Below are 15,175 nucleotides of genomic sequence, written 5' to 3' on the forward strand. Positions count from 1 at the left end.
TGACATTTCCTTGGTGAAGAAAATGCTGTCACCGACTCCATTATCACCCAACCATCTCTCCTTTTGTTTCTTAGATCAGATCTTTCTCCTGTGTACTTAGAGTGGCTGGTGTTAGATTAATATCTTAAACTGGTCTGAAGACCAATACCATCGGACTTATCTTAGCCAGACATCTAAGAGACCTTGACTCAAATTCTACCAAAAATCAATGCTTATATATATGATCTGTGCAGCTTCCCAAGGGCCATATCTATACTGAAACATTCTTGTTTTTATGTATACCAGCAAAGCGGCAAAAGAGTTCACAGCAAAAACAGTTCATCAGGAATCCTTCCTCCATCTATCCCATGACCTTGCTGTCTCCTCATCGTTTCTGCCTCTGGTGTCCCCCTAAGCCCACCCACCACCACACAGTGACCACCCCAGCATCCATCACCCTGGACCCAAACTCAGCAACATGCCTCACTTTCTCCTTCATGATTGTTATAATCATAACATATTTTAATAACTTACAGTATAATGCTCCTGAATGTGTCTCAAAATCAGGAGTAAGGGTAAAATAAAAAGGTGTTTCATATTATTCATTTATTTTAACCTTTTCAACACCAGATACACATTCAGTCTTCATTAAAAAAAACAATAATTGATCGATATGCGTGTGACGTATCGAATTTGAAAAGGATCTGATGCGTCGATAAATGAGTAGGCTATCGATCTCTAGTTTATAGTTTACAAAAGTCTCGAGTAAGTCATAAAGCACAAACTCGATATTCTCACATAGCACTTATGTCACTATAAAAAAATATTGGTCTGTGTATAGGGTGTAGGGTAACTTTAAGGTGCTCAGTTTTCTTATTATTAACTTTGAAGTTTTCTTGTTAATTAACTTTGAAGTTTTCTTGACTATGACTTTTGAGAATTTAGCCGACACTTTTTGTTTCAATTATTTTTTTTCTAATATAAGATTTTCGTATTTTTTCAGCTCTTTTGTCAGGCTGGCTGATTTCGAGGTAAATCTCTCTTGACGCCTTGACGATAAAAAAGAGCTCTTGGACGAGATACATTGTCCAACGCACTAAATAGCCTACGACACAAGACTTTCATGCCAGCTCCGATACTTTCATTTAAGGTGCGGAAATAACGTCATTGAAACTGGGGAGTGAGACCATCCAGAGACGCTATAAGTTGTTAGGAGTTTGTCTTCACAAAGTTAAGCATGTACAGAGCCACCTCAAAAAGGTCTTAACTTAGCAGACTGAAGCACTTTTTAATTCCAATCTAAATCCGGATTCCATGTTTTTACTTAAAAATAAACATTCTATATGTAATCCCAAACGTTTGCTGTGTTCATTTGAATCTAACTCAAAGAAAACTATCACTATTGTTTCTCCTAGAAAGCTTAATCTGTTTAAGACAAGGTACATTGCTAAAACAAAACTTGCAAGTATTTTTTTCCACATTGACCAATAGAAAAATGTTTATCTAATCTCTGCTATACACATGTGTTGTTTCAGGTTAATGACAAAAACATTTCACCTGAGCAGTATAATCTGAGAAGGAGCAGGATGCCCTCAGGGAACTTCAAGGACTGTGGTGCAAGAGATAACGAATCCAAACGCAAAGCCAGTGAACTCACTATATGGCAACATAGCACAAGGCTGGCTCACACTTACAGTTGCATCTCCAAGTCGCCACACCCTCAGTCCCCCTACCCTCACAGGAGGGGTTCGGCGAGACCACTTCTGCACCGAAAGATGCCAAAGACCAACATGCAGTCTGACTGCAGGTCTGCCACAGGAAAGGTTGCAACTACCAGAGCTGTGACGTATAGCAACTTTGGCAGAAGAAAGCAGGATGTATCCCAGGATGACCCAAATAAAACACAGAGCCAGCAGATGACCAGCTCACAGAGCCCAGTAGAGCTCTTTTACATCACCGCAGGCACTGAGGAGATACCATCGCTTCCCTCGCAAGACTCATGTTTTCAGTTGCATGAAGGTTCAGACTAGTCCAACTGAATACATTTCATAAACCTCAGACTTCAAGTATTCAAGTTATTTCATACAGTTATCTGCTTTTGTGTTATTCTGCTTATCTCTAATGCAAACATATTTGCAATTAAATGATTGAAATAATACAAATCTAGTAAAGAATTATGCTTTATGTCATGCAACATCTCATTGACCCTATTTGAAAGTTATAGTACTAATACATTTTGTTAATCAGTAACTAATAAACGATTTCTCTAGTCAAATAAGCCTTTGTGGGATAGGTGACACATGAACAAAGTCCACTGAAATCAGGTACTCGTTTATTCTTAAGATCCTGTGAGACAAGTGCTGGTCAAACACAACGACACACTAATAAAGGTGATCAATGGCGCCCTCTTTTGGAAGCTGTACTTCATCACACAACATTAGTAAATTACTGATTAAAAACTACAAATTGCAGATGTAACATGATAATTTACTTATTTTGGTTGCTGAGGCATTTATTCATTATCAATGGCATTTTGAGAGGTAACAAATATAGTTAGAATATGTGTTATAAAAATATAACTTTTAATGAAAATGTATTTAATTTTTATCTAAAAACGGATGACATTTGCTACAAACTTTGAACAAAGTCTAAATATATTATTTATATTATGCATCTCATATTAATTAACATTTTTGAAATGCCTTAAAATAGTCACAAAGATAAAATCCAATACAGAATAATAATTTCTCAGATGTGTCACGTCACCTAAAAGAACTTGGGGATTTGAACATCATTATGTCATTCAGAGGTGAAACAATAATATTTGACCTTAAGTTAGTCAACATAGCATAAGTTATCAACAAATGAGTAGGTACTAGTCAGATATGACAGTAATCAAATAACAGGGATATAGATGAAGTCTTGCTTGTAATAAACTCAAAAGGACATTCTTTTGTAGAAATACAATGCCAATTTGCTTGCCCATGTATGCAAGAATGTGGTATGAGCCATGACAAGTAAATAAGCAAGTTGTGTGTGTGTGTGTGTGTGTGTGTGTGTGTGTGTGTGTGTGTGTGTGTATCTGTCTGTCTGTCTCAGAAGATGATTCTAGATGCCAGGAAACTGCAGTGTACTGTACTGCAGTGTACTGTGCTTGTTGTTGCAGCACACCCTTTATAGGAATAATAATAATAATAATAATAATAATAATAATAAATAATCTTTATTTGTATATCACCTTTCATGCATACATACATACAACTCAAAGTGATTTAAAGAATTTATAGCCAATTCAAAAATAAACAGAAGAAAATGTTTATTGTAATGAAACTAAAATACTGTAATGAAATAAAATGGGACATATTAAAATAAACAGAAAAAAATGTAGCTAAATAAAAAAATTTAATAAAATGATCAAATGATAAATCATAGATGCTAGATCTTTGATATGATTTCATGATCCATCATAAAATGATAGATCATAGATGCTAGATTGGATTGAGAGGATACTTGGTTGCCATATTCCTCAATCCATTCATGAACAGATTTTGCAGAGTGATCATATCTACTGCCATGGCAGAATACCTTTGCCATGTTCTTGGCCTAGCTAGGTGGGACACACCAATGCAGCATCCACGTGAATGTAGGGACATCCAAGTTTTCCCAGAGGAACATTACCGCCGCCATCAGACCACCGCCATCAGACTGCCGCCATCAGCTTGCCTGCTATACAGTCCCCAATACAGCAGCCTGCAATGAACTATGTGTTCTTAAAACTTCTCATCATAGGCAACATTAATGTTTTCAGCTATTTATGCCCCTGTAGCTCTTCTGTGGGATCATTTACACTTATGGCATTTAGCAGACGCTCTTATCCAGAGCAACACACTAGGGGGCTGTGGTACCCTAGGCCAGGGCCAGGGGAGCGGTCAGGGTTAAGTGCCTTGTTCACGGGCACTTCAGTCATGGGCATTGAACCCATAACTCTCCAGTCACAAGACTCTCTACCCACCAGACCATGCCTGCCCACATCAGACAAGGCAGGTTAACCTTCAGTCCATCAGTGCTTCAGTGAGCCTTGGGTGGCCTGGACCCGGTTACTGGTTCACTGCTGCCCTCCCTTGAAGCACTTTTTTTAACTTACCACTGCATACCATGAGCATCCCACGGGACCCTCCATTTTGGAGATGCTCCAACAGTTGTCTAGCAATCACAATTTGGCCCTTGTGAAAGTTGCTCAGATCCTTAAACGTACCTGTTCTTCTTGTTTACAACACTTCGGTTTCAAGAACTCAGTTTATTTGATGCCTAATACATCCCAGCCTATGACAGGCACCTGTATGACAATCAATTTTCCTTCCACCAGTTTTAAATCAATCTGTGTGTGTATCTTCTTAAGCCGAATAATAGTTTCTTGTAGGATGACAGTACAGGCAATATACAAGATGGCTATGAAGGGAAAAAAATGTTTTTTTTTTCTTTTGATGCAACTGCAGCCTAGTGGGATGATTGTTGACTATTTGGCTGGCCTGATGAGGTGTTGGAAGGGCAGGGTGCACCCGTGTGGGCCCAGAGGGGGTGGCTCGCTTTACCTGCACCACCTTTGTGCTGCAGTCACAAAGGCTGCTGACTGTCTTATTGCATCAGGCAGTCTGAGCGGGTGTAATTGAGACTCCAGAGACTCCCACCCCCACTCCTCAGATTCAGGACTCCGCAGATGAGTAATAGAGGCTGAGTTGATGACAACCCCCCCCCCCTCCCCGCGCACGCACACGCATGCACGCACACACCCACTGCTGCAATCGTCTGCAATCCTTTCACCGCCACCAAGCACTGTGCTGTTGCCTGGCGACCAGATGCACTAGTGCCACGGCTGCCCTGAGAGAAAGAGGATCTACAACATTTGATGCACACACTTGTGTGCGCACACACACAAAATAATCATTCTTGATTGTTCTCTGAGCAATTAAGGATCATGTTGCAGTTCTGTAAACATATACACAGGACGGACTCGTCCATCTTCAGGTAAAGCCTGTTTGCTTTCAAAAATGTTTTCAAAGGTGGTAATGCAACAGGAACTTGTTTGTGTACATGTCCCTGACAAAGAGACAAAACACCACTGGGTTAGTCAGACCTTCAATCTGGTTTCATAATCGACCTTAAAGATTGCGTACGATGTTGCTTCGCTTTACGCCATTCAGTTTGTGCCTCCATTGAAGTGTCGAGGGGAGTTGCTAATTGATTTCTGCTCAGGGGAGAGAGTTTCATCATTCCTTGTTTTTAACCCCTCTCTCACACACACTCCTCTCGCAGGACTACGCAGACTGCTACATGAAAGTGAGGAGCACAAATGACTATAGAAAGCAAACAAATCAAGTTTCCAAAGGAGGCAAAACGCCAACTTTGAAGATGTGAAGGGTAGAATTGCTTGGAACTTTTACAAAACTGATTTTTATTTCACTTCCCCCCCAAACACAAATTGCCTTTATAAAAAAAAAAAAAAAAAAAAAGGTCCATCAACAAAAAACATTATCCTGCATATCAAACATAAAAAAAAAAACAACAAAATACTACCTACTGTAAGTATAATTTACAGTTATGATAAATCAGTTGTCACATTGTAATTATCACTGCTGGTCAATAAGGCACTGTAAACAAAATATTCAAACATGCCATATGAGGTTGAAAAAATGTGTTGGAAACACAGCACTGAGGTATGGATGATAAGCTGGTGAAAAGTACGGACTAGAAAACTACACATTGCAATATTTCAGTCAAACTCTTAGAGTATTTCAAAGTAAAAGCATTTTCAGGTCAAAGTCTTCCACAAGACTGGGAGATCAGGTAATGGTTATTTGTCTAATGTGCTTTGCTGATAGGCGGAGATCTTATTCCTGTGTGATGGATTGAAACAGTATCCAATGGCCTGCTCTGCTTCCAAAATTCTCCTTTGGAAGCGGTCCCTGTCCCGAGCATGCTCCTCCCATGGCCCCTTACGAGACGCCTGATTGGCAAAGGACCAGGCCCACATCTTGTGAACCTCCACAACTGGAGAGAATCTCACCTGGAAGAAAAGAAAGAGTCAGAAAGAGGAAGTACAGCTTCAAAAAACATACAGAATGATAAAAAACAATTAAAATTAGTATAAAGGGTGTAGTTATATGATTAGGAACCATCACTTGCATGCAAAGTATTTTTTTAAATTATATTAGTAATTATACAGTGTGAAACAGATAAATATTGTAAGCTGTATAAAAAGGTAAAAATAGTAGAATCGGACCTTAAATCATAGTAGAACTGATTCTTACCTTTTTCACAGGAGTCGAGTCCTTCTTTGAGCTGGCCTCAGTGGTCTTGTTTATAGGTCTTTTCCAGGGCACTTTTGAGGGTTTCTCCACAGACAACTGAAGACACTGGTGACTGACGGCTCGCCTGGGCAGCACAGGGGGCTTTGTGGCTTTGTGTGCAGAGTCTCTCGTTACCTTTGAGCTTTGCTTATGGCAGTTGGGATCGCTGGTGTGACCACTTGTCCCGTTGCTAGCTGGACTGTGGAGAGGAGCTCTGAAATTCAGCGGGTGGTATGGGTCATCATCAAGGGATAGGGACTTCCACAACGCCTCCTCTTCATCTTCTGAGGAGAAGGCCCCAGCATGCCCTTGCTCACCTGCATCCGAGCATGAAGACACACTTGTTTGCGATGCCGTGAACGTGTGACTCTTCTGAGGCACGCCAGAGCCTCTCTGCGTTCTCCTCTGGTCAGCAATTCCACTGGACACACACGCCGTGAAGTGCAGCGGGTGGTATGGATCGGTGGATCTGGTAAGAAGGTCCCAAAGTCTGTCACTCTCCTCTTTGTCCCCATCCACACAGGAGCTGTCCGAGCCACCCCAGCTTACCTCACTGTCTGAACTCTGTCCTCCCAATTCCGGACGCCTGTCCTCAGAAGATGAACTGGAGAAATTACAGTAAAGTTCCGTGCGAGAATCATCATGCTTCTGGATGTCTTTCTGATAAAGACTCGACACACAGGCAGTGAAAGGAGCAGGGCGCACGTCCTCTGCACAACTGCGCTCCGAACCTGTAAGCAAATTCCAGTCAAAGCCTCGGTTCCAGCTGCAGTGCTCTCCGATGTAAAGCTCGTCGTTTTCCGACAGACACTCTGTTGCGCGGGACACAAAATCGTCCACCAAAGAGCAGCAAAGTTCGTCGTTAACCAGACTTGACAGAACGGACCTAGAATGAGAGTTTAGATCAAAGGGGTTTGAAAGAGGGTTTTGTCCCGCGACCATGACGTTTTTGTTCTCAAATAACGAGGAGAGAAAGCTGTCGGTGGCGTCTCCGGACGCACTCATGTGCTGAATGTGTTCTCCGGTGTCGTCCGTAATTCTCAGATGAACCTCAAATCTGAACATTTGAAAGACTGAGGACCAAACAGAAAAAATAATAATCACGTTACGTTGCACATTTAAATTTTGAAGATGTACAAAATAAACTTTAAATAGATGCAACATGCGCCATTCTATTGTCCAAATCTTACTTACCCGTCATCAAACTGTAACAGATTAACTGAACCAGCAGGCGTAAGTGTTCCCACAACACTCCCAGTATCTGTTTTGTCCACGGCAGAATCATCCCGCCGCCACCGACCCGCTGCATCGCGGACCTTTCGGTCCTCGCCGAACTCGTCACACTCTCCATCCTCGATCAGCGAGAGTCGTCAAGTGTTTTGATACTCGTCCCTTAAAGCGCGCTCCTTACAGCAACTTGTTTCGTCTTGAATTTTCCGAAAAAGCATTTTTATTCTAAACATATCAAGAACTGCGAACGAAAACGGCGACGGTCTTCATGTTTTCGAAACAGCTGGGTATCCTTAATCCCCGGGATACGTGTTTGAAACGACTCGAACTGAAGAAGCGCCTTCATATACGCGAAGGGTTCCCGCTAGTGGCGCGTGATTGGAGCCCTGTTGTGTCAATCAACACTTGCTCCATTTACAGCACGCCCCGCCCACGTGCACACACTCCAGGTACATTAGTGTCATTCTGACGCCCGTGTAATGTTTCTACTGCATTTACGGATGAAAATGCAAAGTGCTTATGTGCGTTATAACTCCCACTACGTCAAAAATAAATAAGAATGAAAGTACACATTAAGTTTGAAATTTGCTTTTATTTCGTCTGAGTTACGGCTTATGCCACCAAAGCAGAGGCTGTAGAAGATTCACTGCAAAAAAGTAAAGAAAGCAATTAGACATGCAGATAAACTGAATTCATAAATATTAAAGGATACATTTACATGCCTGGTAAACAGGATTTCCAACTCCTTTACATATTTAGTATATGGCCTCATAACTAGCTCTATTCAACCAGATGGAAACAGAAAAAATGTGTAACAGTATAATACATGGTTATAATACATGGTTATGTTGGTCAATGATTGAAAATAAATTAAATCAGTCTGATAGCTGTGCTTAGCATAACAAAAGCCAGTGCAAGCGTTGAGTATTTCATCACCCAGGCTGCCTTTTCAGGGCAGAAAGCAGGTATGACTGCAGGTCCTTGACTGGCTGTTATTTCAATGTTTCAAAGAGGTCCTTCACCAAACAACTACTGTTTTAAGAGGTAGTGTTGAAACACACATGCTGGCAGCATCGTTGCTAGATGGAGCAATGTCTGCAAGTATTTGGAGTTGAATATTTGAATATCAGCAACATTAATCAGGCCCGTCAAAGTCACACTGATTCAGAGAACAAATCCTTTCTGCTACTGCATGTCTCCACAGATATGAGATTTTTCTCCACAACAATGGACTGAGGACACATGGCAACTCGCTGTTGCAGTATGATGTTCATGATCTTTGACAGTTTCAGATTTCAGTTATCAGATGCAAGTTATTTTGCATCTGTGTATCTGTACATTTTAAGTAATAGCATTCAAAAATATAAAACTTGTGTCTGCAGTCACATAGTCCGATAGTTAAGTTTCTTTCTCTTGAATGGCACCTCCACTCTGGAACTCTCTCCCTTCTCCAGTTAAACATTCTGCTTCTCTTTCCACTTTCAAAACAAACCTAAAACTATATCTCTTTGCACTGGCCTATAACACTCCCCTTACCTTCAATACCTGACTCTAAACCCCTACACCACTGTCAACTCCATGTATATTGGTCTACTTTATTTTACAATTTTACTTTATTTTACTACTTTTATTTTACTTTATTTATCATCAGCTCCCAATATGTTACCATACTTCATGACCTCTTGCCATTTACAGCTTTATTCTTAGTGTCTGCTGCCTGTACTTTTTTCATCTGTCTGTTCTGTTACTCTTAAATTTAAGTGTCTTTGGGTTCCTGAAAAGCGCTACATAAAACATAATAATTATTATTATTATGATACTTACTACTTCCAGTTAGGTGCCAGTACCCTCCTACTTTTGTAGTAACGAGCCAACCGGTGGATTCTGCTCTCAACCAGAATCAAGCGGAATTTGGCATCTTTGTCCTGCGAAAAGTATACATTTGGGGAAAGGTTTTTCTTCCAAGGTAGAGATGACCAATGATTGTTCATGTTATGATCTCCATCACCACTAGTGACCTACTTTAGGGACATTAATAGAATAACCATGTTGTTAATCCAATGCATCATCCCTGTTTTGTCACACAGCATCCAACACTTTACTGATAACATATTTACACTTTAACCATCTACTGTGAATGATATTTTTATAGTATATCTCTACATTTACAGACAAAAACTGACAAAATTATATGTAAAGCTGCTCTGCTTGTACTCTAAACAATGAACAAACATTCCCACAATCTGGATTTGACAGGTCTGAGAGTTCACAGCAAAAAGTCCACAAGAAACTAGAGCCCAATTCTGACCTTCCTGTTCCTCTCCAGGTGCTTCCTGACAGCAACAGCCTTCTTGATGAGGTGGTAGAGGTCCTCAGGCAGGTCAGGGGCCAGGCCTTTGGATTTCAGGATTCTTAGGATTTTATTGCCAGCAACAAAGCGCACCTGTGCCACACCATGCGAGTCTCGGAGGATCACGCCTGCACAAGACAGTCAGTCAACAAGGGGCACAGAGACTTTCAAAGATGCATGTTCCTAGTTCAATTCTTTCCACTGAAAGGAAAAAAATCACCAAACTATATATATATATATAATTTACCAATCTGGGAAGGTGTCAGACCCTTTTTCGCCAACTTAAAGATTTGCTCCTTCACATCGTCAGATGTCAGTTTGAGCCACTACAGAGACATTAAGTGCATTCATTAGTGCAATTTTAAGTGTAAAATAAACCATGCCAAAAGATTAAGTACAATTCTAGCAGAACATCAGGCACATGCCAACCACCGGGATTTCGCTGTGTCAATGTCAGTTGACATCTCTGGTCACGTTTTCGTTGGCTGTGAATATCTGACACATCGACGTTACTGGCCTTTTGATCAAATGTCTCCAGCTGTACTTGCAAGCTGAAGCAAAAGCTAAGATGTTGAAGTTCATCCTCAATAACTGTAATTAGCTAAAACCATTACTTACAGTGGGAACACTGCGTCTGTACGGCAATGCAGACTGGGACAAGCCCTTTCTGTAACACAACATACAACGAACATGGATGAGAAACCAGCATTACCAACATTAAAAACACCAAGACGATGTAGGACGGTGTTTGTGATGGACACTGCTTTTGTGGCAGGCAGATTCGGCCTAAGCGAGGTATCCTGACATGTCGCTAAATAACTACTGTTAAACATAGTTAACGAGGTGTGGATAGTCTGGAGCGACATAGCTCAACAGCCTCCATGTTAAATCAGGTTGGTGGGACAGGCTAACAAGTTCTCCGTTGACAAAACGACAGCACGCTAGCTCACTAGCTAAGCTAGCCCGATATATATGCCGCGCAGTCAGAGAAAAACTACTTTCAACACGATATTTCTTTACGATACATCCAGAGAAACGTTTGATCTATAAATTATGTTTCCCCAATAACACAGGATTATTCTTATTTTATCCTATTTCTACTTTTTCTGATTGAAGACCTACCCGGGAGCGTGCATACGACCCATGGTTGCGCGAAAGGAAGAGGCGGCCGTAAAGGCGGAAGTGACCAGCTGCAGCTCGCCATGAGGGGAACCGTCAAATAAACCTCAATATTCCTCCAAGAAACGATGGCACAGCCAGGCATAATTCAACACTTGGTTCAGAAAACATAATATAAAGGAACAGCAAGTCATTTTTATTAGCACAAAAATACAAATTTTATGAAAGTGAATTCATACCACTTTCAACCAGTTGCTGCTTCATAGAGCAGATGCCCACATGGAGGTGGCCATGTTAAAAATATTTAGTACAGAAATCTGAAACGTCAAGGCCACTAATTGTCAGTATAGTAGCATTTCATAAAGAGAATCACCACCACTGGAAAATTATTTTTGCTCCATTAAGTTCTCAATGTTCAGGTATTGGCCTCCATGTTTTCAGGGGAAGTAGAGAGCTAGTATTTTACCTCAAGATGGTCTGCAACATAGCAATGTGCATTATAAAAAAATGATGCTGTACAATGATTTAGCTGAACACACCTCCTTTGATCAGCCTAAATATCCATGAAGTGGTGTGAATGTTAATCCCAGCTAATGTTAAATACCAAAGGCAAAGGTGTTCCTGTAAATCCAGCATACTATGACTTCAGTATGTCAGTTGGCCCCAAGCTGCACCATTCACAAACATCAGTGCCATAGTATGCTGGCATTGGGAATCAGCTTGGTTCACGATGCATCTGTCTGTACCCTCCGCTAGTCTTATATAGACTTGGGTTACTTAGGGAAGCATTTTACAGTCTGGGTATGAAATACTGAAACAAATAGTTGTGCACACCAATACATGAATTTTGTTGTCCCTTTATGAACAAAAGGTTGCATTCTCACAATAACATGTTCCACACAACACTCTCTGTCAACTGTCAAGCTGCAGCAGTCAAAAGCTCTAAAAGAATATGGCTTCAACACCCTGTTTTAGAACAGCACCAGTCATGTCAGTCTCTTGCACTGCTTATTTTCATCGTAAAGCTAAAATTAGAAGACAATGTTCAGACGTTTAATTCATCCCGTGTGGAAAATCATTACAGTACACACTGATTTTTCCAGGTTAAACAACCAATTAACAATAAATAACTGGCCATAAACCGTTTCTCTTTTTTAAACAATTATTAAAAGAACAAGTCTTGTTTGTGGTGTGAGTGATGATCTTTTCTTAAATAATAAACATTTAAAATGTTTCCAGGTAAACTCATGAATCATTTTAGCTTACTAAGTATCTGAACAGAAGAAGCAGCTTTTAGTCATTCCTGCCCTTCCCTTTACAAAGAATAAAAAGACAGAACAAAATGTCAATAGTTTACAATACAAATTCAAGATTGTGCTGGCAATGGAGCCAAACACAGGAACTTTTATATATATAAAGTTTGAGAGAAATGGGACATGAGATAGGGTATTTCAATCAGGAATATCACAAATATCATTTTGAGATACATGAAATTTGTTAATTTGTTTAAGAGGAATAATGAATCCCAAACAAGGCACCCTGTTTTGTTCCCTTATGAGAAAAGTGGTCAAGTCATTTTAGTTCATTTGGCACATGATCAGGACAACCTTTACTCTCCTATGCCTGCCCAAACACCCAAGCCTTACAGGCTACTAATGCTTCCTATTTTTCTTTCTAGAAACGCAGAATGTAAAAATGAGCCCCTTTAAAAAAACGTCAATCTATATATATATATTTATATATAACAATATATACTCTTCTTTAAAGAAAGCCATTTTGGTCCTCTCATGACAAAATGTACAAAAAAATATTAGCTTTTCTTTTTTTAAAGTTCATGCACAAGAAATGTATTGCTTGCAAGGAGTGGATCTCAAGATTTGGCGGGTGAAACTTGTACATGGTGGCAGGAGTTACAGTTGTATACGGTGGTCGGGGTTCAACTTGCCCTTTAACGGGCTGGGGTTGAATCTCACTGCCTGCTGTAGGAGACTAAAATGGGAAGACGTACTCCCAGAAGTCTAGGAGTATGGTACAGCTGTGAGCTTGTACCACTTGACCGTTTCTTGGCCCAGGTCGAAGTCCTTGAGGCTGAGGGTGATGCCACCCAGGTAGCAGTTTTCTCGCAGCGACTCAGCACTGAGCACGCTCAGTTGTAGCTCCCTCTGCTTCAGGGTCTCCTTACTGTAGCCGCTGTATACCAGCTGAGGGCAGAGAGCACAGCAATGTGTATGGACAACGTGTAAGGCTTCACATTTGTACTCAATCAAGAGATGCAATAACCATAATAATCTTTTTTAGCAGCCATTGACATAAGCCCACAGTGGCTGGGGAAGTGCGGTCACTGACTTATTTAAGTGACTCTGTTGCTTGGGATAATGCAGAAAACACTGACAGCCAATAAGCATGAATGTTTAGCATTTCTGACTACATAAAGGTGTAACAATGGTGCGTTGATGGTAACTGTACAAGAACCAAGGTGACCATCAGTGTATACTGTAGAACTGAGAATAAGAGCTGGCAGTACAGTGTGATAACATTACATCATCAAGCAGAACCAAGAACTTGTACTTTTGTTCTCATCTCGAGTCATTATGTCCCAGAGACCAGGCTTACCATCTCATTAAAAGTTGGGTTCCTGGTTTTTCTGGAGATCTTCGTTTTTCGCTTTGAGGTTTTGTGGGGATCTGGAAGTAGGTATGTTTTCACATACGGGTTGGGATCTGCTCCATCTTCAGATACCTTTGCGGAGGTCGTAGTGGACGGCTGGTTATTCAGCAGTTCACAGCCACTCTACAGTTGTACTGGCAGCAGTTTCAAGAGCATATTGTCAGAACTCACCAGGTCTTTAATGTGCATGACCATGATGAAGAGTGTACTGTTGCGATATGAAATAGACAACTTCACCTCCCCCTCCACTCGTCCTGTAGTTGGGCTCACCGGAATCATCTCTGTAACGCAGAGTCCAAAACAAGAGTAATACTTACAGCACAGTTCCTGTATGGATAGTGAAGTATGTCATTGCCTGTTATACTGAAGCAGAGAAAATTGACTGATCTTGAAAACCAGAGGGTCATATGCAGCACTGCCATGGGACATGTCCCAAGATAAATAAGGGTTTTCATGTTGGCAAAACTATAGAAGCACACAGTAGTTGCTGCAACAAGTGATTACTACTATAACTAGTATAAACAAGCAAGAAGTATGCCTTACGGCTTTGGTGGAATATACTTGCACCAGATTCTTGCAAAGCATTTGAAAAGATTTAAACAAAGTGTGGGGACTGTCTCTCATCTAGGTTCTCAACAGCTTTGGACCTCCCTGACACTCCATGTTTTCACCTGATGTTTCAGTCCCACACATAACTAAGCCAAATGCTAAACATTTTACTCTCTCTCTGCCACCGAATGTAAAGTCAACTGGGCATACCTGGTATTTTGGGTATTCCATCTAATCCTTCTGTCTTATCATCTCTTGCAATGGGATGGAAGAACGTATAAACGAGATCACACTGAAAAAACAATATAAAAAACCATTACCATAACAGTTATATCAATATGTTCAATTAATATATTTAGATTTCATTGAAAGTGCATAGCATTTAGCATTTCATGATAAAGTAGCAGATATTCTTTTCTTTCACCTTATGGGATTTATATGAATTATTATAATGAGGAGATGTAGCATCTATGTAGCTTTTCTCCTGCACTGATGCAGTGAATGTGGGGAAAATAGGACTGTAGTGCACTAATAAGAGATGATGGTGACCCTGCAAGCTCTTGCCTCACCTGTGCAACCTCTGCTGAGCTACTCATCAGGTTATGTACATAATTGTTCAGTTCAACCTTCCTCTTGGACGCCACGTCCTTGATGTGCGTGCGACCCAACACCATTTTGCTGGGGAACCTATGGACAGGAAGCAATGTTACAATGTTACCTCATGACATGGGGGGGGGGGGGGGGGGGTGGGCGTTCAACCACTGCAGAAAGGCAGGGGGAGTGCGACGTACCCTGGCAACTTCCAGAGGGGGAAGAGGATGGTGAGCTTGTTGTGCAACTCCTGGAACTCATCAAAGGTGCGGAAGACAAAGTGGGGCTCGGCCTGACCCTCCCTCAGCACCCGCACTACATACGTCTGTGGGGAAAGCAACAG

The 15,175-nt window shown here is 41.0% G+C and overlaps 3 protein-coding genes across 4 annotated transcripts in view; all 3 read right to left on the reverse strand.

Annotated features, from left to right (window-relative positions):
• Nucleotides 1-5,517: 5,517 nt before the first annotated feature.
• On the reverse strand, nt 5,518-8,031 carry LOC143486468 (uncharacterized). Its single transcript, XM_076986032.1, has 3 exons — nt 7,521-8,031; nt 6,288-7,399; nt 5,518-6,043 (listed from the first exon to the last, which is right to left on the reverse strand). The coding sequence occupies exons 1-3, from the start codon at nt 7,675-7,677 to the stop codon at nt 5,831-5,833; spliced, it is 1,482 nt and encodes a 493-aa protein (XP_076842147.1). The 5' UTR covers nt 7,678-8,031; the 3' UTR covers nt 5,518-5,830.
• A 97-nt stretch (nt 8,032-8,128) lies between these two features.
• Nucleotides 8,129-11,137, reverse strand: LOC143486531 (small ribosomal subunit protein uS15-like). The gene is made up of 6 exons (XM_076986037.1): nt 11,029-11,137; nt 10,525-10,573; nt 10,154-10,232; nt 9,865-10,034; nt 9,381-9,481; nt 8,129-8,202 (listed from the first exon to the last, which is right to left on the reverse strand). Exons 1-6 carry the CDS (start codon nt 11,049-11,051, stop codon nt 8,169-8,171), a joined length of 456 nt encoding a protein of 151 aa, XP_076842152.1. The 5' UTR covers nt 11,052-11,137; the 3' UTR covers nt 8,129-8,168.
• A 927-nt stretch (nt 11,138-12,064) lies between these two features.
• Nucleotides 12,065-15,175, reverse strand: part of pik3c2a (phosphatidylinositol-4-phosphate 3-kinase, catalytic subunit type 2 alpha) — a 29,495-nt gene continuing 26,384 nt past the window's right edge. For both annotated transcript variants that reach the window (XM_076986030.1, XM_076986031.1), the window contains exons 28-33: nt 15,033-15,157; nt 14,811-14,928; nt 14,452-14,533; nt 13,864-13,973; nt 13,639-13,764; nt 12,065-13,226 (exon numbers count right to left, since the gene is read on the reverse strand). In XM_076986030.1, coding sequence (XP_076842145.1) covers nt 13,044-13,226; nt 13,639-13,764; nt 13,864-13,973; nt 14,452-14,533; nt 14,811-14,928; nt 15,033-15,157 — 744 coding nt within the window. In that variant the 3' untranslated portion in view covers nt 12,065-13,043. The remainder of the gene's footprint in view (nt 13,227-13,638; nt 13,765-13,863; nt 13,974-14,451; nt 14,534-14,810; nt 14,929-15,032; nt 15,158-15,175) is intronic.

Source organism: Brachyhypopomus gauderio, chromosome 2, assembly GCF_052324685.1.
Source record: "Brachyhypopomus gauderio isolate BG-103 chromosome 2, BGAUD_0.2, whole genome shotgun sequence".
Classification (NCBI taxonomy): domain Eukaryota; kingdom Metazoa; phylum Chordata; class Actinopteri; order Gymnotiformes; family Hypopomidae; genus Brachyhypopomus; species Brachyhypopomus gauderio.

Coding starts and splice junctions, on each gene's coding strand:
- LOC143486531 (XM_076986037.1), bottom strand. CDS start 11,051: ATGGGTCGTATGCACGCTCCCGG. Junction 9,482..9,864: donor ACCTGGAGAGGAACAGGAAG/GTCAGAATTGGG, acceptor TACTTTTCGCAG/GACAAAGATGCCAAATTCCG. Junction 8,203..9,380: donor CTGGCACCTAACTGGAAGTA/GTAAGTATCATA, acceptor ACTTTTTTGCAG/TGAATCTTCTACAGCCTCTG.
- LOC143486468 (XM_076986032.1), bottom strand. CDS start 7,677: ATGGAGAGTGTGACGAGTTCGGCGAGGACCGAAAGGTCCGCGATGCAG. Junction 7,400..7,520: donor CTGTTACAGTTTGATGACGG/GTAAGTAAGATT, acceptor TTTGGTCCTCAG/TCTTTCAAATGTTCAGATTT. Junction 6,044..6,287: donor ACTCGACTCCTGTGAAAAAG/GTAAGAATCAGT, acceptor CTTTTCTTCCAG/GTGAGATTCTCTCCAGTTGT.